Raw genomic sequence first — 25,528 nt, forward strand, 5'->3', positions numbered from 1 at the left:
AGACTTCAGGCGGCGGGCGCCGCGGTGCCTTGTGTGGGATGTAAGCGCGGAGGTGGGCGCGGGGGACCTAGGCCAGGTCTCTCCTTGGGATTTGGGGGGACTGGCCTAGGGGCGCCTTCCGGCGGACTCTAGGGCCCCGGGGGTATGAGCGCAGAGAGGGGGCGGGGCGGCCATTGGGAGTGCTCAGCGGGGTCCTAGGGGCTCACCTCCTTCGGGGCCGGGGCTCCTGGTGGTGTGGGGGACAGGAAGGCCCTGCAGCCTCGGCTGAGGGGTCTCTTCGATGAAAGAGGGGGAACAGATGAGCGGAGCGTGAAGGGGCGGGGAAGCAAGGGTTGGTGTCTGTGGGTGTGTAGAGGGGTGTGGAACGCTAGCCGAACCTGGGAGGGGACTCGTGGGCCGTGCCCACACGACCATCCTTCTCCTCCGGTCGCCCGCAGGCCGAGGGCCGCCGCCATGGGGCTGAAGGCTGCCCAGAAAACGCTATTCCCGCTGCGTTCCATCGACGATGTGGTGCGCCTGTTCGCTGCCGAGCTGGGCCGGGAGGAGCCGGACCTGGTGCTCCTATCCTTGGTACTGGGCTTCGTGGAGCATTTCCTAGCTGTCAACCGCGTCATCCCCACCAACGTGCCTGAGCTCACTTTTCAGCCCAGCCCTGCGCCCGACCCTCCTGGCGGCCTCACCTACTTCCCGGTGGCCGACCTGTCCATCATCGCTGCCCTCTATGCCCGCTTCACTGCCCAGATCCGTGGCGCCGTTGACCTGTCTCTCTACCCGCGAGAGGGGGGCGTCTCCAGCCGTGAGCTGGTCAAGAAGGTCTCCGATGTCATCTGGAATAGCCTCAGCCGCTCCTACTTCAAGGATCGTGCCCACATCCAGTCCCTCTTCAGCTTCATCACAGGTTGGAGCCCGACAGGTGGCAAGAGACAGGTGGCTGTCTCACGTGAGAATCTTGGCCCACCTCTTCCCAACACTGTGGTTTACAGAGCCCGTTTGAGACCTGTAAGCTTGTGAGGTGGGCCAAGTGTTATGTCCCCCATTGCAGCTAGAGAAACTGAAGCCCCGGGAGAGAAAGTGATCTGCCAAAGTGACACAGAGTGACGGGGCTGGGACTGGACCTCAGTCACTTGACTCCAAATCCATTAGCCCACCCTCTGCCCCCTCAGCACCTCAGCTACTGCAGCTCAGCCTGGGGCACAGAGGGCAGCAGAAGATTTAGGGGGTGAGGAGCCAAAATCTGTCTATGTTTCATGGAATTGAGACAATCCACGGAGTATCTATGAACATAATTTGAAGGTGAAGAGACTAGGGCTTCACCTTGAGAAGCTGAAAGCTCAGGACTTGAAAAGAGCTTTCCTTTTTGTTCTAAGGCCAGTTAACTGGCATTCAGGTCCTGGAGTGCCATATTGAGAAGGAATCTGAGGCTACTTCTGAGCTTAGCAAGAAAAGAGGACAGAGATAAATTAGGAGTGTCCATCAGTGTGTGTGTAAAAAAGTGTTGGCCAGTGTCCTGGTTATAACCTAGTACAGTAAAATGAGGAAATGCTTAAATTAGCAGAAACATATAATACAGTTGCAGAGAAATAGAAAAGGCAGGGTCAAAAGCTGGGGAACTATGAAAGATTCAGGGTCTCCTGTTGAGGATGGGGAATGTAAGGGGGGAGGGAGAGGCCCTGAACAGTTAGGAGGAAAGGGATAGAGGGAAGCAGGGCAGGAGTGTCAGAGGGCAAAGGTATGGGGGTGAGGGTGGGAGGGAGCATGGCTTACCGCTGGCAGGTCCCTTCCCCCAGGCCAGAGCTCAGAGGACCCTCTTTGATTACTTTCCCTTCCACAGGCACCAAACTGGACAGCTCTGGCGTGGCCTTCGCCGTGGTGGGGGCCTGCCAGGCTCTCGGTCTCCGGGATGTCCACTTGGCCTTGTCCGAGGACCACGCCTGGGTAGTGTTTGGGCCCAATGGAGAACAAACAGCTGAAGTCACTTGGCATGGCAAGGGCAATGAGGATCGCAGAGGCCAGACAGTCAACGCGGGTGTGGCTGAGCGGGTACTGCACTCCCCCACCCCCTCCATATTCTCCTAGCCCAGGCCACCCAAGGAGCTCTGCTTTCTTGGGCCATTCTCCCCTCTTCCTGTCACCACCTCCATACGTCTGGGGCCCTGTTCAAGGGGAGGGCCCTGTTCCTGATGTCAATCCCTACAGCAGGCACTGGTGGGCCATCATAAGACATCTGGTCTTGTCCTCTCCCAAGAGCTGGCTGTACCTGAAAGGATCGTACATGCGCTGTGACCGCAAGATGGAGGTGGCATTTATGGTATGCGCCATCAACCCTTCCATTGACCTGCACACTGACTCCCTGGAGCTACTGCAGCTGCAGCAGGTGAGGGTACCTGTGGGACCCTGGGCCAGGGTGCTTCCCCTTGCTGAGCTTCAGCTTCCCCTTCTGTAACATGGGTGAATCATTCCTGGCCTGGACTTTCCTGGGGCTCTTGGGAAGGGGGAAATTGAGACATGAAAGTGCTTTGACACCAGTCAGGGGCTAGTTCCTAAATTCTGGCTTTTCCCACCTCGGGGGGGAGTCCCCTACTGGTGCCGGACTGCTCCCTCTGCCTGGTAGACTGAGGGTGCACCTCCCTCTCACCAGCTTGCACTTTTCTTCTTTGGCCCCTAGAAGCTGCTGTGGCTGCTCTATGACCTGGGACATCTGGAAAGGTCAGTAGGGGGAGTGGCCAGGCTGGGCCCCAGGGCGGGCTAGGGGGCAGCCTGGACTTACTAGCCTTTCCCAGGTACCCAATGGCGCTGGGGAACCTGGCGGATCTGGAGGAGCTGGAGCCCACCCCGGGCCGGCCGGACCCACTCACCCTCTACCACAAGGTGGGGACATCTTAGGTATAGAAGGGTAGAGAAGGGTGGCCCAGCGGTGGCTGGGGTCCCCTTCTACTTGGAACTGGGGGGGCAGGTAAGAAGAGAACTTTGTGTGTATTGTGGGGTATCACCTATCCAGTCCCCTTTTTGTATTTACTGCGTGCATATTCAGTGCAGTCAGGGATGTCTGAGAGGTGTTCTGGTTCTCTGCCTGGGAGGGGTAGGTCCTAGAGTTGTCCCCTCAGCCCTACTTTTTCTACTACTTGTCATTGTCCTCTGGGAGTATAACAGAAGTCAAACGTGGTGAGAGCACTGAGGTGGGAGTATTAACTTGGTGGGGCTGGGGGCTCCTGGGCTGGGAGGGACATTAGACTGGATTTGGAAGGCCTTGGTGTTTGTGGGGGAAAGTTCAGGAAAGGGACAGACCCTGAGCTTGGAGGATAAGCCCCTCCCCTTCCTAGGCCTTTGTCTGCAGGGTGCCTGCAGCAGTCTGGCCCAGGCCTGAGCAAGCAGACCTGCAGACCAGGGGAGGGGCAGCTGGCAGAGAGGATGATGGCCAGGGTAGTAAGGTCTCATGGGAGGAGACTCTCTGGAATCTTCCTGATGCCCCTTCCAATTGTGATCCAGTGGAACATTTGTGCCATCTGGGGCTGCCTCCTTGAGACCCCTCTGCTCATTCTCAGGGCATTGCTTCAGCCAAGACCTACTACCGGGATGAGCACATCTACCCCTACATGTACCTGGCTGGTTACCACTGTCGCAACCGCAATGTGCGCGAAGCTCTGCAGGCCTGGGCCGACACAGCCACTGTCATCCAGGAGTGAGGATCCCCCCACATGACCCCAGCCCAGCTTTTCTTCCCCTTCCACCCAATTTACAACCCCTCTCATCCAGGAGGGAGGCCTGGGTCCCAAGTTCTATCCCTCTCCTTCCAGTCACTAGGCAGCCAAGACCATCATTGCCTGAGAGGTAGGGACCCCTCATGAGGGCCTCAGGCCTTTCCTTCCCTCTCCTCTCCTGATGTCTGACCACTGCCATCCAGCTCTGTATTCCCGGCCCCCCTCTTAACTCTTGCTCTGGGCTGACACAGCACCATCATCTCGGAGTGAGGACCCCAATCATTCACTCGGTCCCTGGATGATCCCGGGAAAGAAACCAGGGCTCCCTCCCCTGCCAGGTCCCTGGGGGTACCCACCATGGCTGAGACCCCACAGTGCCCTGCTGCCCTCACAGCTACAACTACTGCCGTGAAGACGAGGAGATCTACAAGGAGTTCTTTGAAGTAGCCAATGACGTCATCCCCAACCTGCTGAAGGAGGCCGCCAGCCTGCTGGAGGCTGGCGAGGAGCGACCCGGGGAGCAGACCCAGGTGAAAGGCTGGGCTCCAGCCTGTGCACACCTTCCCACCTGAGCAGGGCTCCCAGTCCCAGGACGTGGAACTGCTGCCTGGGACTGGGGGCGGCACAGGAAAGTTTGGTGCAGGACAGGCAGACAGCTGTGTTCTCTTATGCAGTAGCCGAGGGTCTGGGTCTGGGTTTGAGGAGGTGAGGTAAATGGGATGGAAGCCCTTCTCTTTCTCTGTCAGGGTCACTCATTCAGTTGAGGGAGTGAAATGGAGATAAAGGGTGGTTCCCCACTCGCCCCAAGTCCAGGCTAAGGACTAGATTTATAAAAGGAAGGAGTTTCTAAGAATTCTTTCCACCCCTACTCACCTCCCCCAGGGCCAGGGCTCTCTGTCCAGACGAGAGGTCTGGCCTGTGCCGCCTGGTGAAGGGTGAGTAATGGGGTCTGAACTAACTGTGCCCTTTCCCCCCTTTCTCAGGGCACGCAGAGTCAGGGTTCTGCCCTCCAGGACCCAGAGTGCTTCGCCCATCTGCTGCGATTCTATGATGGCATCTGCAAATGGGAAGAGGGCAGCCCCACCCCCGTGCTGCATGTGGGCTGGGCCACCTTCCTTGTGCAGTCCCTAGGCCGTTTTGAGGGACAGGTGAGAGGCAGCTGTGCAGGGTGGCTGGGAGGGCGGGTGGTGACAGCAGCCAGGAGGAGTCAGACCTTTGTAGCACTGCAGGGGATCTGCCTATACCCTTTGGGTGCGAGTGAGACCAAGGCCCCAAGATGGCTGGGGTGCGGGGTGCCAGCCACTGGCCTGCAACCTTGGCCTTCGCTTGTCCTCCCCATCCGGCCCAGGTACGGCAGAAGGTACGCATAGTGAGCCGAGAGGCGGAGGCGGCCGAGGCTGAAGAGCCGTGGGGCGAGGAAGCCCGAGAAGGCCGGCGGCGGGGCCCACGGCGGGAATCCAAGCCCGAGGAGCCGCCGCCGCCTAAGAAGCCGGCGCTGGACAAGGGCCCAGGCGCGGGCCAGGGTGCGGTGCCAGGACCCCCTCGGAAGCCCCCAGGCACAGTCCCCGGGACTGCCCGCGGCGCTGAAGGCGGCAGCGCCGCTCCAGTGCCGGCACCCGCTGCATCACCGCCACCCGAGGGTCCCGTGCTGACATTCCAGAGCGAGAAGATGAAAGGCATGAAGGAGCTGCTTGTGGCCACCAAGATCAATTCGAGCGCCATCAAGCTGCAGCTCACTGCGCAGTCACAAGTGCAGATGAAGAAGCAGAAGGTGTCTACACCGAGTGACTACACGCTTTCCTTCCTCAAGCGGCAGCGCAAGGGTCTCTGAAGTACCGGGACTCCATATCCGCCTACCAAGAGCCCGCCCTCAACCCGTCGAGGCTCCACCCCAGCCTCTTGAGCCCAGGCTCCACCCGCAGGCCCCATCCCTACCCGGAACCCAGGCTGCAGGTTCCCAGAGTACAAACTCTGCCCAGCGCCCCGAATCGAGGGCTCTGCCCAGTCATTGGAATATAGAGCCCATCCCCAAGGGTCCCAGCCGGCCATCTGAAACCTTCCCTCTGACCCCATCACCAGTCTTTAAAGGTCCAACCACGGGAAACAGCCTTCACCTCAGAACCCAGGCTCTAACCTTCGTCCTGAGCGGTGTTGGCTCAGGGTTGCTTCCAGCCCATGGGGCTCTTTCGCTCTAAACCCTAGAAGCAGAGGTCCCACCTACAGCCCGGGAACCAAGGACCCCGCCCAGCTCCTAGGAGAACGTTTCCACACTTCAGAAGTCCATTCCTTGCAAGCCCCCTAGCACAAAGAACCTAAGAAACGCTTCCAGAATTTGGAAATGCTAGCTTCCTTCTCTGTCTCATGGGTCGGGGACGCAAAACTCTGCCCCCGGCCTGTGTGAATCCTGAGCCCTGCCCCCTCCCTGCCCAAACTGGCCCTAGATCAGAGCAGACCTTTCTTCCCACCCTCTGGGAACCTCCCCGAGGTCCAGCCTGTCTCGGGGGACCCTAGAGGAAATCTACAGGGGTTTGTTTGCGTGTGGGTGAGGGGAGCCTGATCTCTTCCTGTTTTGTACATAGATTTATTTTTCAGTTCCAAGGAAGATGAATACATTTTGTAAAAAAAAAAAAAAAATACTTGTCGGTGTTTCATCTGGGAATTTTGGGATGGAGCGTCCCCTCTTTCTTCTGCTTTCTGGCCCTGCGGGCTTCAGTCTCCCCACTTGTAGAGCTCGAGGAACCAGTGGCTGAAGGAAGAGCCTCGGCGCCGCCCGCTCCTCCCGGGATTGGGGCTTCCCCTTGCCGCCAAGGGTCGGTCCCGCGGGCGCCTCCTCCCGGCCGGGCGGCGGGGCATCCCCGGCCTGGCCCCGCCCTGGGGCCCGGTCCCGCCCCCGCGGCCTCGGAGCCACCGGCGCCCGCCCCGGCGGTACTACCCCGCCCCGCCCGTCCCGCCCCGCCCCGCCCCGCGCCGCCCCGCGCCGGCTCCGCAGCTCGCGCCTGCCCGGCGCCGGGCCATGGCGCTGCTGCAGAACGTGTCGCTGCAGGATCCACGGGACCGCTTCGAGCTGCTGCAGCGCGTGGGGGCCGGGACCTATGGCGACGTCTACAAGGTGCGCCGGGCGGCGGGCCGGGCGGGAGAGCTGAGAGCTGGATACGCGCTCTGCGTCTTGCTGCGGGAGCTGGCCCCCGGCCCCGCCTCCTCCTCATTCCTCCTCACCCCCTCCTCATCCCTCTCAACCCCTCCGCCCCTGCAGGCCCGCGATACGGTCACGTCCGAACTGGCCGCGGTCAAAATAGTCAAGCTAGACCCAGGTGAGGGCCGGGAGCCAGGGCCTCAGCGCTGGAGGGAGGGCAGAGCGCGGCGCGGGCGGGCGCGGTGTAAGGAGCGGAGAGTTGCCGTTTCCGAGGCCCCCGCTGAGAGGCAGGCCCCAGGAGGTACTGTCGGCTGGCACCTGTCTGGCCTGAAGAGAGGAGGCACTCTGTGCCCATTTTGCAGATGGGGCACTGAGTTAAGGCGGCGCCCTTCATGATGCCCTGTGTTTCCCAGGGGACGACATCAGCTCCCTTCAGCAGGAAATCACCATCCTGCGTGAGTGCCGCCACCCCAATGTGGTGGCCTACATTGGCAGCTACCTCAGGTGAGGCTGCTGTATCCCCTTGCCCGCCCCCAGGCAGCCCCCATGTGGCCCTGCCATGTGCCCACCCCAGCTCTGTGTCACCCCAGGAATGACCGCTTGTGGATCTGCATGGAGTTCTGCGGAGGGGGGTCCCTGCAGGAGATTTACCACGGTGAGGGCTAGGACTCCAGGCCCCAGAGGGCCACGGCCTTCTTCCCATCCCCCTACCCCAACATAGGGCAGGAGGAGAGCGCTGAGGCCCTGCACTTGGGCCCCTCTCCACTTCTTCACTGGCTGTGTGACCTTGAGAAAAATGCTGTCCTTCTCTGGGCTGTATATCCTACCCTATGTCGGAAGGGGATGTGGCCAACTCTCCTTTCGCCAGCAGTGCCTGCTGCTTCCCCTACACAGGGTGGAGCTGGGTGGGTCAGCATATCCCCGCTAGACCCCCAAGCCAGCCCTTACCCCTTCCATTGCAGCCACCGGGCCCCTGGAGGAGCGGCAGATTGCCTATGTCTGTCGAGAGGCACTGAAGGTAGCTGGGCCCGTAGGACTGTTCACACCCCTCGTCCCCAGGAGCAGGGCAGGCAGCCCAGCAGGCCCCTGTGTGGGGTGGGGTGGGGTGGGTGGAGTCCCTCAGGCTGAGCTGCCTGAGGGGCTGTGGGTCCTGGGGGGGAAGGGGCCCCAGCCCTATTGCCGGAAGCAGCCCATTTCCCTTTTGGCTCAGTCACTTCCTGTTTGGGGAGAGGGGTGGAGGAAGCTGCTTGGGTGGGGGGCCCCAGGCCTGAGGGGGTTCAGGAGAGGGGAGATATACGGGGTAGCTGCTCTCAGGGGCTCCTCTTTGTCCGCAGGGGCTCCACCACTTGCATTCTCAGGGGAAGATCCACAGAGACATCAAGGTAGGGATCTGGCCAAGGGCATCGTGGGAGGGAGGAGGGAACTCTTGGGGGCACCAGATGGGATTCTCTCTCCTCCATTCCCACAGGGAGCCAACCTTCTCCTCACCCTCCAGGGAGATGTCAAGCTGGGTCAGTACCCTGGGGACACCGTCAGGGCGAGGGTTCTGTGGGAGCTCCTGGAGTCTGGGAGCCTGCTTGTCCTCGGGCAAGTCGTTTTACCACTTGAGCCTCGGTTTCCCCGTTTAGAACGTGGCACCATTCTCCCTTCTTGCTGGAAAGTTGGATGTGGTTGGGTCTGTATGGAGTCTAACCTGGGACCGGGCACTGGGTCAGGGCTACAAGGTGGTCGACCCCTCCCAGGAGGGAACCTGGCCTGGCCTTGAGCCTGGGCCCCCTGCTGTCTGAGCCCCGCCAGGTGCATCCTGAGCCTGTGCCCTGGCCGTGGGTGGGGAGTGTCAGCCTGAGGTGGGGTGAGAGCGGCTTTTCTCCCTGCAGCTGACTTCGGGGTGTCAGGCGAGCTGACAGCGTCTGTGGCCAAGAGGAGGTCTTTCATTGGGACTCCATACTGGTGAGGCTGCGCCTCTGGCTGAGGGGGTAGGGGCCATGCGTGGAGGCCCCTGGCCATCTCATGTGTGACCTTGCCTGCAGGATGGCCCCAGAGGTGGCCGCCGTGGAGCGCAAAGGTGGCTACAATGAGCTGTGTGACGTCTGGGCCCTGGGCATCACTGCCATCGAGCTGGGCGAGCTGCAGCCGCCTCTCTTCCACCTGCATCCCATGAGGTCAGCAGAACACTTGCCCCTGGCCTGGGCCAAGAACCCTGTAACCCTTGACCTCTGACCTGTGGTCTCCACAGGGCCTTGATGCTTATGTCGAAGAGCAGCTTCCAGCCGCCAAAGCTGAGAGACAAGACTCGCTGGTAAGGGCCACATCGCCTGCTGGGGCCCCCCTTTCAGTCCAGCCCGATGAGGGTGGAGGAGCCATCTGCCGGTTCCCCAGGTGCAGCCTTGAGGGTCTGCCCTTCCTGGGCCTCCACAGACTGTCTGCAGGAGTGGGGCCTGGGCCCTGCCTCCACGCCGGGGACCCGTGTGGACAAGGAAGAAAGGCAGATGGCTGATAATGGAGGCGCTGCCGTGTCGCAACAGCAGTGTTGCTCAGGCCAGCTGCCCGTGGCCTCAAGCTGGCCCCTCCCTGGGCAGGCTCCGCAGAATCTTCTGGAGTAGGGGCAGGACACTCTGCCTGAGGGCTAACCTGGGCCGGGATTGGGGCGGGGGGGCTCTTGTACCCACTAGGACCCAGAATTTCCATCACTTCCTCAAGCTTGCCTTGACCAAGAATCCCAAGAAGAGACCGACAGCGGAGAGGCTTCTGCAGGTGGGAGGCAGGAGGGGGGAGCAGGGGGCCTGATGCTCAGAAGCAGGGACTGGAGGCCAGGAACCAAGCTGCGCCCCCCTCCATCCTCCAGCACCCCTTCACGACCCAGCACCTGCCTCGGGCTCTCCTCACACAGCTGTTGGACAAGGCCAATGATCCCCACCTGGGAACCCCCTCTCCAGAAGACTGTGACCTGGAGGTAAGTGAGAGCCCTTGGGGACTGGGTCTTGGCCTGGTCTGGGGCTGAGGAGTACAGAGGTGATTCAGTCACGTCCCTTCAGCTCGTGTGTTTGCAGCACAGGGAGCTTCGGTCTGGTTGAGCCCACGCGTTAGGAATCTTCCCTGAGCTAGTTTGCATCCCTGTCGCCCACTCCAATAGGTTCTTGCCCTTGGCCCTGTGAAGTTAAGGGCCACCTTAACTGAAGGTCCTTAACTTAAGTCACCTGTTTTCTCTGTGATCTTTGGCAAGTTCCTTGGCTCTCTGTGCTGGTTTTCTCATCTGTGAAAGGAAGGTGCGTTTAATCTCACGGTAATCTCAGAGCATTATTGTGAATACAAACACGTCAGTGTGTATAAAGCACCTCAAGGAATACCTAGTATGAGGTGAGTGTGGGCGTGTGTCCACCGTGTGTGTTCTCCTGTAGACTTATGACATATTTCCGGACACCATTCACTCCCGGGGGCAGCATGGCCCAGCCGAGAGGACCCCCTCGGAGATCCAGTGTGAGTCTGTTTTTGGGAGGGGGAGCTGTGGGTGGATTGGGGGCTGTGTGTATGGATTTGGTGGGGGCTGTGTGGATTGGGGGGCTATGTATGTGAATTTGGTGATGGAGGGCTGAGTGTGGACTTGGGGGGCGCTTTGTGTTTGCCTGGAGGGGGCTGAATGTATAGAATTGGGAGAGTTGGCAGAGGGCTATCTGTGTGGAGTTGGTGGGGGGCTGTGTGTGGAGTTGATGGGGGGCTGTGTGTGGAGTTGGTGTGATTTTAGGGATCAGTCCTGAGTCTCTGGCCTCCTAACCCCTGGATCTGGGCCCCCAGTTCACCAGGTGAAATTCGGCGCCCCACGCAGGAAGGAAACAGACCCACTGAATGAGCCGGTGAGGGGCTGGCTGTGTGGCTGGGTGGTCCTTGGGGCAGGGCTAGGGAGCTCTGCAGGTGGCCAAGCATCTCAAACCCAGGAGCATTGACAGCCGCAGCAGCCTGGCCCTTAGGCCCGGGAGAGCCATTCTAACAGACCCGTCCGCGCAGGGACCGGGAGGGCTGGGGCTCCTTCCTGGGGCAGGTCGTTTTGGACAGTTGGTGGAGGGCCTGGGACGTCCCTGGCGGTCCAGTGATTAGGCCTCCACGCTTCTGCTGCAGGGGGTGCGGGTTCCATCCCTGGTTGGGGAACTAAGATCCCATGTGCTCCATGCAGCATGGCCAAAAAACACATGTGGGCCTGTCACGAGTTGGAGGACCCCCCCCCACCGCCACCTCCTTCGGCACGTTCCTCTCTGCCTCAGTCACTGTGGCTGCTGGGTTGTCTGACTCACCGTCTCTGCTCTCTCGCTGTCTCTGTTATCAGCGTCTCTCTTCGCCTCCACAGTCTCAATCTCTCCGTGCCTGTCTCTCTCACTGTCTTGTTCCCTCTCATTCTTTGCCTTTGTCCCTCTTTCACAGTTTCTTTGTCTCTTGTTGTCTCTCTCGATTCTCTTGCCTGTTACCATCTCACTTTCCATCTGTCTGTCTGCCTGCCTGCCTTCTCTCTCTCTTCCCCCATCTCTCCAGCGCCCTCTCACGTTGCCTGTCTGTCTCTCTGCCTCCTTCCCGGCCTTTCTGACTTGGTTTCCCCATAGTGGGAAGAGGAGTGGACGCTGCTGGGGAAGGAGGAGCTGAGTGGGTGAGTGAGGGGGAAGGAAGCTGCAGGGGGGCAGGAGCAGGAGGGCAGGCTGACCTCTGACCCCTCCCCATCCCTGCCCAGGAGCCTGCTGCAGTCAGTCCAGGAGGCCCTGGAGGAAAGGTGAGGTCCCGGAGCCCGGAGAGGGTGGGGACCGGGCTCATGACCCCATCGTATCTCACACCTCATCTCCCTCCAATCTGTCCCCAACAGGAGCCTGACCATCCGGCCGGCCTCGGAACTCCAGGTTCAGAGTGGAGGGGAGCTGAGGGTGGGGGTGCTGCTGGCTGGGAGTAGGTTACAGGGTCACTTGCTAACAGCTGGGCTGGGTCCCCTGACCCTCCCGCCAGGAGCTGGACTCTCCAGATGACACCATAGGAACCATCAAGAGGGCCCCGTTCTTGGGGTCATCTCCCACTGAGCCTCCAGCCGAGGACCTTCACCCCAGCCTCCCAGGTGAGCCAGCTGTAGGGAGCAGGAGGCCGGCCCCGGGGTGGTCTGGGACTGGAATTCACGGCCGCCGCTCTGTGCCTGCAGGAACCCCACCCCTGCCGCACCCAGGCCCCGCCAGCCCTCCCCTGCTCCCCACCGCCTGGGCCACCATGAAGCACCGGGAAGATCCTGAGGTGAGGGGGTGCTGAAGGAGGGTGGGGGAGGCAGGAGTCTGTGGGTAAGACCCTGACTCCTCTCCTCCCTCCCAGAGGTCATCCTGCCACGGGCTCCCCCCGACCCCCAAGGTGCACGTAAGTGTTTGTCTCATAGCTCCGCCTCCCGGCTGCCTGCTGCCCCACCACCTGCTGCCCGCCCCCACTACCGCCCCCCGCTGCCCCTTAACTTCCTCATCAGCCTCCTGCTTCCTCTCCAGATGGGCGCCTGCTTCTCCAAGGTCTTCAATGGCTGCCCCCTGCGGATCCATGCCGCTATCACCTGGATTCACCCTGTCACCCGGGGTAGGCAGGGCCAGGGAGGAGGGAGGAGACTGGGAATCCCTGGCTTGGGCCCGGGGATGTAGCTGACCTCTGACCCCATGCCCCAACCTGCAGACCAGTTCCTGGTGGTGGGAGCCGAGGAGGGCATCTATACCCTCAACCTGCACGAACTGCATGAGGATACACTGGAGAAGGTGAGGCCCGGCTAGCAGGGGAGGGCTGGGGAACCGGGGCCGGGGGCTGACGCTATCTGCCTGTCGCTCTGTGGCCTCAGCTGATTTCGCACCGCTGCGCCTGGCTCTACTGCGTGAACAACGTGCTCCTGTCCCTCTCAGGTACCAGGTGGGACGGGCAGGGGGCGGGGCTGGCGGCCTGCCCACCAGCTCTGATCCCCACCTCCGCCACGTCCCTCCACAGGGAAATCCACGCACATCTGGGCCCATGACCTCCCAGGCCTGTTTGAACAGCGGCGGCTACAGCAGCAGGTCCCCCTCTCCATCCCCACCAACCGCCTCACCCAGCGCATCATCCCCAGGTCAGCAACCCTGGCCCTACAGGGATGGGAGCACCCAGGGGAGACGGAGGGACAGAGCCAGGGCTGGAACACGGCCTTTCCTGGTCCTGACATGGTTGGCATCTTAGTCATATCACTTGGCCTCTCTCTGAGGCCTGGTTTCCTCGTTGGTCAGCCCCGCTGGTAGCCTTCCCTCCTGCTGCCCCCAGGCCTGTCGGGAGGGAAGGAGACAGTGGATGTGACTATGTCAGATGAGCCCTTGGCACTGTGGTGGGTAGGCTGTGGGGCAAATGTCTCCTGAGCACTGGGAAATGCCAGTTCTTAGGTTGGGCTTGGGGACAAGTCCCATGAGTCCTTAACACTCAGCTCTGGGGTGAGCCAGAGCTGGGAGGGGTGGGGAGGCCTCAGAGAGGCTAGACGAGCTTGTGGGAGTTGGGGTCTTCCAGGCAGATGCATTAGAGATCAGCCTTCCAGCAAGGAAGGAATATGTGTGAATTATGTGTGAATTTTCCTAGGCGATCTGTGGAGGTAGAAGGTGTTTGGGCTGAGTAGGGGAGGGGGAGAAGCCCAAGGGGAAGCGGTACAGGTGGCAGAGCCCTGCCTTTGATGCCAGGCCGGGATCTGGGCTTTGTCTGACTGGCAGCGGCACGGGGAGCATCTTAGTAGGATCCCTCTGTATGTCAGTCAGGACTCTTCCTGTTGCGGATGATTTCACTCACTGGCTTTAGCACAAAAGGGAATTTAATGCCTTGGGTAGGAGTGGGGTCTGGTGCTTCCCTGCTGGTTCACATAGTAAAGAAAGCATCTGCAATTCAGGAGACCCAGTTTCGATCCCTGAGTTGGGAAGATCCCCTGGAGAAGGAAATGCAACCCACTCCAGGATTCTTGCCTGGAGAATCCCATGGACATAGGAGCCTGGTGGGCTACAGTCCATGGGGCCACAAAGAGTCAGACAGGACTGAGCGACCAACAGTAACATGTAGCAGTAACGGGAGTAGGGTCAGCTGCAGGCCCAGCTGGGCCCCGGCGCCAGCAGCACCCTGGGCGTCTTCCTGCGTCTCCTGGCTCTGTTTCCCTCTCGTCACCTACATCCTCAAGTAGGCTTTCCTGCCCAGTGACAGCTACCTGCAGGTCCACCCAGTGATCCACTAGCTAATAAACCCGTGGAACTGGAACCTCTGTTTCCAAGTAATTCCCACCACGGGCTGGGGCCAGTTCTCACGGGCCTAGCTGAGGGCCGTGCCCACTTCTGGGCTGGTCACTGCAGCCACGGGATGAGGAGCCAGGGGCCAGGCCTGGGTCACGCGCCCTCTCCTGGAGTTGGGGAAGGAGAGAGGGGCTTGTCTGGGCAGATGGACACAGGAGCACCTGCCGACGGCTGTGGTGATAGCGGGAAGGATGAATGGAGCAGGAGACTGATGAGAGGGCCTGGAAGGGAGGCCAGTGTAGTGACCCGAGACGAGGGACAGCAGTGGGAACTGGACGGACCCGAGCAATATTTAGGAAGTAGGGTTGACGGGATGTGGGGACTAATGAGAGTGTGCGTGAGGGGAAGGGAGGGACTGGGAGACCCCCAGTGAGCAGGCTTGAGGTGTGTTTATGAGGTGGTGTGTGCGTGCCAAGTCTCTTCAGTCGTGTCCGACTCTGTGCCACCCTATGGGCTGTATCCTGCCAGGCTCCTCTGCCCACGGGTGGCAGGGGCCCTCATTTAGCCGTACAGCTCCTGGTATGTGCCAGGCAGCCTCCTGGGTGTGAGATCCTCCTGGGAACTAGAGACCCTTGTACTCCTCAGACTCTCTCTCAAGAGGGACAGACAACAATGGACACGAGGAAGGAGGCAGCGCAGTGGTGACGTGGAGGGTCAGGAGGCGGTGTTCAAAGGGTGGGCAGGAAGGACGTCCTTGAGAGGGTGCTGGTGAGCAAAGACTTGGAGGGGGTGATGGAGTGAGTCCTGAGAATATCTGGGGGCTGGGGGGTCGGGGCTTGAGCCCAGAGGCCAGGCCTGCTCGTGTGAGGAACAGCCGGGAGTCAGGGGGTCCACACGGGGGCAGTGAGAAGGGGCTGGCCTCCGAGGGCCCTGTCGCCACAGAGCAGCCTTTACCCCTGACTGAGTGCGCCCTGACTGAGGTTCTCACAGGTCAGTCTGGCTGCTGTGCTGGGAGGAGGCTGGAGGAGATAGAGGTGGAAGCAGAGGCCTGTCAGGAGGCTGGTGCGACGTGATGGCGCCTTGGGCCAGGGTAGCGGTGAAGGAGGACAGAGGCAGTCAGATTCCAGTTATATTTTGAAAGCCAGACCAACAGGATTTCCTGACAGTTGGTAGATGGAAGAGAAAGAGAGGAGTCAAGGATGACTCCAGGGTTTTGGCCTTGGCAACGGAAGGATGGAGCTGTCATCAGCTGCGGGTGGGGCAGAATTCAATGGTGTCACATCGAGTTTGAAATGTACAAGTCAGGCCTCAGCTCTTGTCAGGGAGTGGGGGGTGGCCCTGAGATTTGAGCGGGTAGGTGGGCTGTGGGCTTAGAATTCGCCATGACCAGGTGGGTGGTGGAAGCCGGTGGGGACGGTGGGGGAGGCTGGGCCGTGGCTACACCCACCGAGGAGATGAGGGGCCCAGGCTCTTCGTGCAGTAGTCTCGCTCGAGGACCACGCTGGGAACCCAGTGGCCTTGGAGCTTCCTGACCTCAGTCCCAGGCCAACCTCTGCTTTGGCCCGGGACCTGCAGGAAATAGGCCCAATACAGCCCCAAGTCACAGGCAGCTTTGGGTGTGTGTTCGGGAAGTCACAGCGGAGATCTCAAATTGTTGGAGAAAGAAACAAATAAAAAAATCTGCCTCTGTCCCATCTGAAGGCCAACTGGGAAGAGAGTGGAAGGAACAGGGGAGAGAGGAGCAAACGCAGGGAGAGAGGTGCTGGCTTCCTCGGCAGGCCCCACGTCCCAGCAGAGGGTGCAGATGGGCCCTGGGTCACAGGGAGAGGTGGCTGGGCTGCTGGCATGCTGCCCTGCTTCTCAGAGCAAGAAACGGGTTCGGAACTTCCCCTGAGGGCTTGGGGGACAGCAAGGAACCAGAGCAAGGACCCTACTTCTCCCTCAGCACCAAAGGAAGCCACCCACTGGCCACCCCGTGTAATAGCCAGTGGAAGCAGAAGAGGGCCCAGTGATTGCCGTTTTCTTGCGAGTCTTTGTTTCCTCTGGCCAGCTTGCCCACCTGTGACATACGGCGTGTGGGGTGGGAACTGGCCCTGAGTGCTCTGGCTGAAGGAGGAGCTGGAGCCTGAATCAACTCCCAGCCCTCCCACACCCTAATTTCTTCATTTTGGGCTTCCTCGGTGGCTTCATGATAAAGAACCCACCTGCCAATGCAGGAGATGTGGGTTCGATCCCTGGGTTGGCAAGATCCCATGGAGGAGGAAGTGGCAAGCCACTTCATTATTCTTGCCTGGGAAATTCCATGGACAGAGAAGCCTGACCAGCTACAGTCCATGGGGTCGCAAAAGAGTTGGACATGACTTAGCAACTAAACAACAACAGCATTTGGATCCTTCCTTTCCTTAAAAAGGATTTTCAATGACTGAAAATAGGTGGGAAAGTATTAATAGGGGATGAGAAAAGCTAGCCTTCTGTGAGGGCACCTGTTATGCGGGCTCTGCTGCAAGCCCTCTGCTGAGTTAACTCATACAAACCTCACTGTGACCCTGCAAGGTGGGTACCACGGTTGCACGCCCCCCACCCCCATCTGCAGAGGAGTCAGCTGAGGCACCGAGAGGTCAAGTGCCTTGCCCCCCAGTCAGGGTTAGAGAGAATTCTGTGAGCCAAACCCCTGGTCTGGATGTACAGGCTCCAGTCTGTCAATTTGGGTGCTGGAGCCACGGGCCCAACATCACATCCGCTTCTCAGTTACTCGAGCAGGTGACTTGGCCTTCCAGAGCCTCCGTCTGCCACCTGTGAGGCAGGGAAGGTGTTAGAACTCATCCTTAGGGCTCTGCGGGGGGTCAGGGCTTGCCCAGGATGGTGCCGGGGACACCTGCCCTGGTTGCTGTCCCCCCAGGCGCTTTGCCCTGTCCAACAAGATTCCTGACACCAAAGGCTGCCTGCAGTGTCGTGTGGGTAAGAGCTGGGGGGCGGGTGGGACGAGGTAGGGGCGGGGCGGGGCTAGCTGGGCACAGGCGGGCACAGCCCCGGGGCCCACCGCCTCCTCTCCCGCAGTGCGGAACCCCCACACGGGCAGCACCTTCCTGCTGGCCGCGCTCCCCTCCAGCCTGCTCCTGCTGCAGTGGTACGAGCCGTTGCAGAAGTTCCTGCTGCTGAAGGTGCGGGGCCGGTGGGGGGACCCCCTGGGCGGGCAGCAGAGGGGTGTGGGGGAGGAAATAAAGACCTGAGTGCCGCTGCTGCCCCCAGAACTTCTCCAGCCCCTTGCCCAGCCCAGCAGGGATGCTGGAGCCGCTGGTACTGGACGGGAAGGAGCTCCCGCAGGTGTGTGTGGGGGCCGAGGGCCCTGAGGGGCCCGGCTGCCGCGTCCTGTTCCACGTCCTACCACTGGAGGCTGGCCTGACGCCGGACATCCTCATCCCACCCGGTGAGCTGGAGGGCCAGGCTCTGCGTGAATGAGTGTGTGTGTGCACGTGATATGTATGCACAGAGAGTGCCCCACAGTTTACAGCTCCACGGAGATCTTGGGGATCCCGAGGCTCCCAGCCTCCCTTCAGCTGGGTCTCCCCATAGAAGATGTCACTAGACCAAAGGGCTCAGCAGCTAAGACAACCTGATCAACCCTGCGGGGGCTGCAAGGACAGCCAAGCTGGGGAAGGCAGGAGCCAGAGGCCTTCATTCTGAGCAAGGAAGCAGGATCCTGGGTGCTAGGGCAGCTCAGGGAGTGAAGGGAGTGGCGGTGGGTGAAGGAAGGGGAAGGTGCCCTGGACCATACGGTGCCCAAACTCCTAGCCAGGGGTCTCATGAGATTTTACTCTTGATTCTCACAACGGCCCTGTGAGGTAGGTATCGTCATGCCTGGGTTACAGTTAAGGAACCTGAAGCTCAGAGATCCGAGGTCACATAGTGACTGAGTCTTGAAGCCCGGCTCCCCTGACTCCCGGGTCCCTGCTCTCCTGTGGCTCCCTGAGGTTCAGCCCGGCTCCCTGTGAGCCTGCGGATGGGTCACTTTGGCGCCAAGCCTCAGTGCCCCAGCTGTGCAGTGAGATCCAGCGTCATAACACCCCCCAGGATGCTCCTGTGGTGAAGGCTGCCTAACAACCCACCCGCTGCCCCGTGTCTTCCTCTCGGAGCCAGAGCAGGGCTGGTGGCTCAGCCAGGCCATGTCTCCCTTTTCTAACTGCAGAGGGGTTCCCGGGCTCGGCCCAGCAGGTGATCCAGGTGGACAGGGACACAGTCCTGGTCTGCTTTGACCGTGAGTGTTCCTGGGGTCAGGGCTGGGGTGTTGGAGGGGGTGGTAAGGGAGCCCCCCCACCCATCAGCACCCCCCGACCCCGGCCCTATGCAGGCTGCGTGAGGATTGTCAACCTGCTGGGCGAGCCCACGGCCACACTGGCGCCCGTGCTGACCTTTGACTTCCCCATTGAGACTGTGGGTGAGTGAACTGGACGGTGGGGCTGAGGGGGGTGGATGCAGAAGATGCCAGCCTGGAGCGCATGATATGGCCCTGGGGCTCGGAGCTGGCAGCAGAACAAGGAGGCAGGTCCCCCAGCCCCTCTTGAGAGCCATCCTGGCCACCTGCAGTCTGGTCTGCCACCCACACCTGGGCCTGGGGCATCGCTGGGGGAACCAGTGGCCCTCGGGCAGGCACGAGGCTGATGGTGGCCCGGCCCTTCCCAGTGTGCCTGCAGGACAGCGTGCTGGCCTTCTGGAGCCATGGGATGCAGGGCCGCAGCCTGGACACCAATGAGGTGAGGGGGACCCGGGAGTCTAGGCCTCCCCACCCGGTGGTCCCCACCTTCTAGGAGAGGGTGCGCTGGGGTGGCCTCAGTGCCCCCTTTCTTCCCAGGTGACCCAGGAGATCACAGATGAGACGAGGATCTTCCGAGTGCTCGGCGCCCACAGGTAGGACACGGTGCCCATCAGTCCCCGCCCCACGGATGGCGGTGCCATGCGCCTTCCCACCTCGCTCACTTCCATTCTCCCTCCTCTCCAGAGACATCATCCTTGAGAGCATTCCCACCGACAAGCCTGGGGCTCACAGCAACCTCTACATTCTCACAGGCCACCAGAGCAGTTACTGAGCAAGTCACCTAGCTGGCTTGGCCAGGGGCACCCCTGCCCGCCCCACGCGGCAGTTGTTTCAGGCAGGGGGCCCCTCCAAGATCAGAGGAGCTCAGGCCCTGGTTCTGCTGGTCTGAAAGGGCAGAAATCCTGAGAAGAGTCTGGGGGCTCTGGGAAGGGAGGGGCCCGTAGCCCACACCTCCACAATTAACTGGACCAGAAGAAGCTGCTGTCATATCCCCCTCCCAAGCGGGCAGCTGGTCCCTGGAGCGCTATGGCAGGGCCCTGGGCAGTTTAGGGGCAGCCCGGGGCTATCCATTCCATTTTGTTCCACTTTTCCTTTCCACTCATCCTGCCAAGAGCCTGCCCCTGCGCTCCATCCTGGGGAACATGGTATTTAAAAGAGAGACTATATTGGCATTAAAGCTGGTTTGATTTTATTCCACTGGTCCCTCTGGGTCAGGGGATGCTGAGCCCACTGCCTCATCTCCCGCCACATCTCCCTCCAGCGCATCTTTCTTGGCACCAGGGGCTGTGGATGAAACATGGAAGGGGGGCCACCAGTGTTCTGGTGACTCTCTCACGGGGAGCCAGGCAGAGGTAAAGGGGAGGCCTCGGCCCCCGTGAGATCTCAGGGTTGCTGTGTTGTCCTGGGCTCCCCTGCTCAGGATGAGCCCCCTGCCTTGCAGTGTGAGGTCTCCTTTGTGGCCAAGGAGTTATGCTGATGGGGCGGGGGAGGCGCCGAACAGTGGATTCATCCAGAGGACCCCTGTCCCATGTGGGAGCCCACCAGGTAGCCTGTCGAAGGAGCCAGAAGAGGCCAGCCCAGGGCTGCTCTACCCAGCCCCAGGGAGGCTGCAGCCTGTGGAGACAGCCTGTCGTGACCTGCATCCCGCACCCAGGCCTGGGGCTGCCTCCCACCTGCTGTCTGCTCTGTCAGGCTGGGATTACTAAACACGGGCGTGCTCATCAAGCTAGACTCTGGGAAGATTAGCCTGTGTCCATTTAACAAGAGTTCCTGGGCTCCCAGAGGGATTCCCTACCCACATGTGGGCCAGCCCCCAGTGAGGGCAGCTGTCCTCCTTGCTGGAGCCTGCATCTCGAGGGCACATCCATTCACCTGTTGCTGGCTTTGGGCTTTCCATGGTGATTCTTCCACGTGTCCCTCTTAGACAGTGCCACACTCCCAGGCCAGGGAGCCCCAAGTAGTCCCAAGCATTGACCAGGCTGCCCGTGAGCAGAGTCTTTGGGTAGGTGAGGCAGGACCAAGGCTGCAGTGGGCGGGAAGGCCTGGGGCTGGGGGGAGGAGCCTGAGCAAAGGTCCAAGGTCAGTTTGGCCCGGTCCCTCCCTTCTGATGTTCAAGTTCTGGATGAGAACTCTGCACCTGTGGGCCATTGGCGAATATTTGATGAATGAATGAAATGCTGAGTGGGTGGGTAGATGGCATCCCAGTCCCTAGTGCTCCTGGCAGGGGACCCTGAGCCATCTCGTGTTTGTCACACTGTCCCCTTGTCCACCCTGCTGCAGAGCTTTGACTGCTCTCTTAGGGACAAGAGAGGGTTTCTCAACTGAAGCGGGGGCTCAGATCAGGAGCAGAGACACAGCTCCTGTGTTCTCCCTGAGATCCAAAGGAAGGTAAGAGGCACCTTCCAGGTTCTGAAGTTTGTCTGCACCCACTTGGGGGGCATTTAATGGGCCAGGTGGAGGGGGTGACAGGGACTTGATCCCTAACTTCCATTTTTCCAGATTTCTTGGCAGAGGTGCAGGATTGAGGAGTGCCAGGGCTGGGGAGGTGAGCTTCTGCTCAGTGGACATAGACCCCGACCCTTGATGCCCAGGTGCCCTGGGGGACTTTCAGCCCACAGAGCAGCAGGCAGCAGACAGTGCCACCTTGTGGCAGGCCAGTCCCCCAGCACACTACAGCAGTGGGGGTGGTCAGACTAAAGTGGCAAAAGCAGAGGGCGGGGGAAAAGCAGGGACCTTTGATTAAATATTTGCTGCCAGCAAAGGCTGGCTATCAGCCAAAGGAAGGTCAAGAAGCCAGGGAATACGCACTGAAAGACCAAAATTATTATTTTATGTGTGTTTTTTAATAGATAATCCTTGGCCATGGTACATAGATTTTTTTTTGGTGGGGAGCATACCACGTGGCCTGTGGAACTCACCCCCTGCTCCAGACCAGGGACCGCTGAGTCTTAACCACTAGACCACCAGGGAAGTCCCACAATTTAAAAAAAAAAAAAATACAAACTAGATAACAAGTCTCCTATCCAGGTCCCAGTTACTTATGAACTCTCTGGAAGTACTCATGCATGTTTAAGCAGTTCAGCATGCATTCGTCTTTCCCCTTTCTTACACGGTGATATATTCCACACAGTGTCCTAATCTTGCCCTTTAAAATCTATCCTGGAGAGCTGGAGAGAATTCTCTGGCAGTCCAGTGGTTAAAACTCTGTGCTTTCACTGCTCAGGGCCCAGGTTTGATCCCTGGTTGGGGAACTAAGATTCCACAAACTGTGCAGTATGACCAAAAAAAAAAAAAATTCTGTCCTGGAGAACTTTCCATGATCAGTGCCTCCACCTTTGTTCTTTTATAGCCAGTGATGTTCCACTGTATGGGTTTCTCATAACTACTGTGAATTAACCTTAGATCCTATTGATGGAAATTTCAGTTGTTTCTACTAGTGTGATATTACAAATGATGCAGCAATAAATACTGCTAAGCCAGTGCCACTCTGTACATACTCAAGTGCCCCATAGGATAAATTCCTGGAAGTGGCCTTGCTGGGTCAGAGCTGGCTTTGTCCTTGTGACAGCTACTGTCACATTGCCCTCCCTGGGCAGAAGCCTCTGGGATGGGTCAGATCAGCCTCTCTAAGCCATCCTGTGCGTCAGTGGAAGAGGCAAGTCACCCCAGCATGTTTGGGTAGCTGGCCCATACCCCGAGTCAAGTGAGGGTCAGGATGAGCGGTAACAACCAGATGGGTGCTTCAGGACAGCGGGGTATCCTCTGTGTTCATGGTGGCATGTCCATTGCCTGGTCATTGCTTGGTACACAGAAAGCTTTTTGAGTGAAGGAATGAATGTGATATTCTGACAAGGAGACCCTGGAGTTGGGTCCCTGGACTGGGTGAGCTTGCTGGGCTGTATTTTCCCCAGGTAGACCATATCCTATATCAACCTGCAGGGTGTAGGGAGAATTGGAAGTATTGTAATACACATAATCCAACAAGACAGATGAATCATAGATATGTAATGTCAAGTGAAAACAGCAAATTGCATTAAATGACACACAGCATGATAGCAAAAATTAGCAAAACTAAACCATCTGTTAAAGAATCCACCTGAAATGCAGATGTGAGTTTGATCCCTTGGTTGGGAAGATTCCCTGGAAGAGGGCATGGCAACCCACTCCAGTATTATTTCCTGGAGAACCCCATGGACAGAGGATCCTGGTGGGCTACAGTCCATAGGGTCACAGAAGAGTTGGACACGACTGGAGCAACCGAGCACACACACTCACGATCAAACGCTTAGGAGATCAGGGGAAGAAAAGCACAAAATTCAAACGACAGTCCCTGTTGGGGGAGTGGGGCCGGGGTAAGGAAGGACCTCAGGAATTTGCGAAGGTAATATCTTGGTTCTCAGGCTAGTTGAGGGGGTTCATGGATGTTCAATTTATAGCTCAGTTCCTAATGCACGTGAGGGTCCACATAACTTTTTGTATGTATCAAATACTATGTAAGGGACTTCCCTGTGGTCCAGTGGGTCCATGTTTCCACTGCAGGGGGCATGAGTTCCATCCCTGGTCAGGGAATTAAGATCCCCCATGTCATGTCACAGACTTCCCTGGCAGCTCAGCTGGTCAAGAATCCACTTGCGATGCAGGACACTCCAGTTCGATTCCTAGGTCAGGAAGATCCCCTGGAGAAGGGATAGGCTACCCACTCCACTATTCTTGGGCTTCCCTGGTGGCTCAGATGGTAAAGAATCTGCCTGCGATGCAGGGGACCTGGGATCAATCCCTGGATTGGGAAGATCTGGAGGAGGGCATGACAACTCACTCCAGTATTCTTGCCTGGAAAATCCCCATGGACAGAGGAGCCTGGTGGGCTACAGTGTGTGGGGTCGCAAAGAGTCAAGCACATGCCATGTCAAATCCAGAAGAAAAAAAACCATGTTAGAAAACATGAGTTTAAATATTTTAAGGCAAGCACTCAAAAAACTCAGTAATGGCTTAGAAAAGAAAACCAAAAAGCCAAGATAGTCCTCTCCTAGACGATGAAATCAAGTGGAGATAATGAAACCAATGTTCTGTGACAAGCTCTGGGCGGGTCCCTCTCTCTCTAGCTGCCTTCTGTTGCTTCTCTTCAAACAGCTTTATTGAGGTAGAATTGGCAGTGAACTGCATGTATTAAAAATGTACTGTTTGATGACTCACACACATATACCTGTGAAGCCATTATTGCAATCAAAGATAAATGTTTCCATTGCCCCAAATTCTTCCTCTTTGTGATCAGGCCCTCCTGTTCCTCCCTGCCTCCCCAGCCTCAAGTAACCACTGTTTTGTCACTAGGCATGAATTTGCATAGTTCAGAATTTATGTAAATAGAAACATACGGTATGTACTCTTTTTATTTGACTTGACTAAGCATCATTCTTTTGAGCTTTATCCATGTTCTTTCATATATTAATGGTCATTCCTTTTATTGCCAAGTAGTATTCCATTGGATGGATGTTTCACAGTTTAGCTAATTGCCTGTTGATACACATTTGGGCTGTTTCCAGCTTTGGACTATTTATGGCAAATAAAGTTGCTATGAACATTCACATACATGTCTTTGTGTGGATATAAACTTCCATTCCTCTTGGGTAAATGCTTTTGAGTGGAAGGGCTGGGTCATGTATGTATTGTTTCACTTAAAAAATTTTTTTTGTTCAATTCTGATTTTTAAAAAAAATCTTCAGTTTTTAAGAAAATGCCAGGCTGTTTTGCAAAGTTGTTGGACCGTCTGCATTCCAACCAGCTGTGCAGGAGAGTTCTAGTTCCTCCAAGTCTTCCTTAACACTTGGTATTGTCCCTCTTGTTTAATTTTAGCCACTCGAATAGGTGTGGTAGTATCTCATAGTGGTTTTAACATGTATTTCCCTCATGACTAATGATGTTGAGCATCTTTTCTTATGTTTATTTACCATATACAGACACACCTCAGAGATAGTATGGGTTTAGTCCATGTCACTGCAATAAAGGGAGTCCTGTGAATTTTTTGGTTTTAAAGAACATATGACAATTATATTTATACCAAGTCTATTAAGTGTGTGACAGCATTATGTCTTTAATAAATGTACATACGTTAATTTAAAAATATTTTATTGCTAAAAATGCTAACCATCATCTGAACCTTCCGCAAATGATATCTTTTTGCTGGCTGACGGTTTGAAATATCGTGAGAACTACCAACATGTGATGTTCCCTTCTTCAGGGGATCTTCCCCACCCCGGGCTTGAATCCAGGTCTCCCGCATGGCAGGCGGATTCTTTACCAGCTGAGCCACCAGAGAAGCCCTCAACATGTAACAGAGAGAGAAAAAGGAGGCAAACGCTTTTAGAAAAATGGCACCGACGGACTTGCCTAACACAGGGTTGCTACAAACCTTGTTTGTAAACACAGTCTGCAAAGTACAATAAAATGACATGCAATGAAGCGAGGTCTGCCAGCATACATGTGTGTGTTCAGTCACTCAGCGGTGTCCCACTCTGCGGCTCCCTGGACTGTAGCCCGCCAGGCTCCTCTGTCCATGGGGTTCTCCAGGCAAGAAGCCTAGAGCAGGCTGTTATCTCTTCCAGGGGATCGTCCCGACCCAGGGATGGAACACGCGTCTCCTATGTCTCCTACATTGCCAGGATTCTTTACTGCTCATGCCACCTAGGAAGCCTGCTGGTATACATGTTCTTTGGTAAAGTGTCTATTGAAATCTTTTGCTTTTAAAAATAGGATTGTCGGACTTCCCCTGGTGGCTCAGTGGACAAGAATCCACCTGCCAATGAAGGGAACGTGGGTTCCATCCCTGGTCCAGGAAGATTCCACATGGTGCAGAGCAACTAAGCCCTTACACCACAACCAATGAGCCTGTGTGCCATGACCCTCAAGCTCATGCCCACAAGAGAAGCCACTGCAATAAGAAGTCCAAGCACTGCAACGAAGAGTAGTCCCCACTGGCCGCAACTAGCAAAAGCCGGCTCACGGCAACGAAGACCCAGCACAGCCACAAATAAATATTTTTTTAAATAGAATTAAAATTCCAGCTTTGAGATACAAATGACATAAAACATATTGAAAGGTTAAAGTGTACTGTGTGATGATTTGATACACATATATTGTGAAATGATTACAATAAGTTTAGTTAACACCA

The 25,528-nt window shown here is 57.7% G+C and overlaps 2 protein-coding genes across 16 annotated transcripts; both read left to right on the top strand.

The window, feature by feature from the left end:
- On the top strand, positions 1 to 6,029 carry MEN1 (menin 1). Of its 4 annotated transcripts, none has more exons than XM_086385053.1 (10): positions 1 to 142; positions 438 to 898; positions 1,832 to 2,040; positions 2,246 to 2,374; positions 2,666 to 2,706; positions 2,781 to 2,868; positions 3,543 to 3,679; positions 4,093 to 4,228; positions 4,682 to 4,846; positions 5,047 to 6,029. In XM_086385053.1, the coding sequence occupies exons 2-10, from the start codon at positions 454 to 456 to the stop codon at positions 5,527 to 5,529; spliced, it is 1,833 nt and encodes a 610-aa protein (XP_086241179.1). In that variant the 5' UTR covers positions 1 to 142; positions 438 to 453; the 3' UTR covers positions 5,530 to 6,029. The 4 variants fall into 4 exon arrangements, with proteins under 4 accessions (XP_086241179.1, XP_086241180.1, XP_086241178.1 ...); XM_086385054.1 differs by having other exon boundaries at positions 1 to 76; XM_086385052.1 differs by having other exon boundaries at positions 1 to 52.
- A 628-nt stretch (positions 6,030 to 6,657) lies between these two features.
- On the top strand, positions 6,658 to 25,528 carry MAP4K2 (mitogen-activated protein kinase kinase kinase kinase 2). Of its 12 annotated transcripts, none has more exons than XM_086384975.1 (32): positions 6,658 to 6,807; positions 6,952 to 7,009; positions 7,245 to 7,335; positions 7,422 to 7,486; positions 7,794 to 7,849; positions 8,166 to 8,213; positions 8,300 to 8,342; positions 8,709 to 8,781; positions 8,862 to 8,993; positions 9,068 to 9,130; positions 9,504 to 9,585; positions 9,677 to 9,784; positions 10,230 to 10,308; positions 10,624 to 10,682; positions 11,421 to 11,464; positions 11,546 to 11,584; positions 11,675 to 11,708; positions 11,812 to 11,917; positions 11,999 to 12,087; positions 12,163 to 12,204; positions 12,327 to 12,411; positions 12,505 to 12,584; positions 12,665 to 12,725; positions 12,808 to 12,925; positions 16,951 to 17,009; positions 17,109 to 17,212; positions 17,301 to 17,478; positions 18,238 to 18,306; positions 18,400 to 18,486; positions 18,732 to 18,802; positions 18,901 to 18,956; positions 25,111 to 25,528. In XM_086384975.1, exons 1-32 carry the CDS (start codon positions 6,712 to 6,714, stop codon positions 25,241 to 25,243), a joined length of 2,508 nt encoding a protein of 835 aa, XP_086241101.1. In that variant the 5' UTR covers positions 6,658 to 6,711; the 3' UTR covers positions 25,244 to 25,528. The 12 variants fall into 12 exon arrangements, 8 of the variants coding, with proteins under 8 accessions (XP_086241101.1, XP_086241103.1, XP_086241102.1 ...); XM_086384977.1 differs by lacking the exon at positions 25,111 to 25,528 and adding an exon at positions 24,599 to 24,819; XM_086384976.1 differs by lacking the exon at positions 25,111 to 25,528 and adding an exon at positions 19,048 to 19,555.

This window comes from Bos grunniens, chromosome 29, assembly GCF_055505025.1.
Source record: "Bos grunniens cultivar Pamir isolate PY7600 chromosome 29, Bosgru_T2T1.0, whole genome shotgun sequence".
Lineage (NCBI taxonomy): Eukaryota > Metazoa > Chordata > Mammalia > Artiodactyla > Bovidae > Bos > Bos grunniens.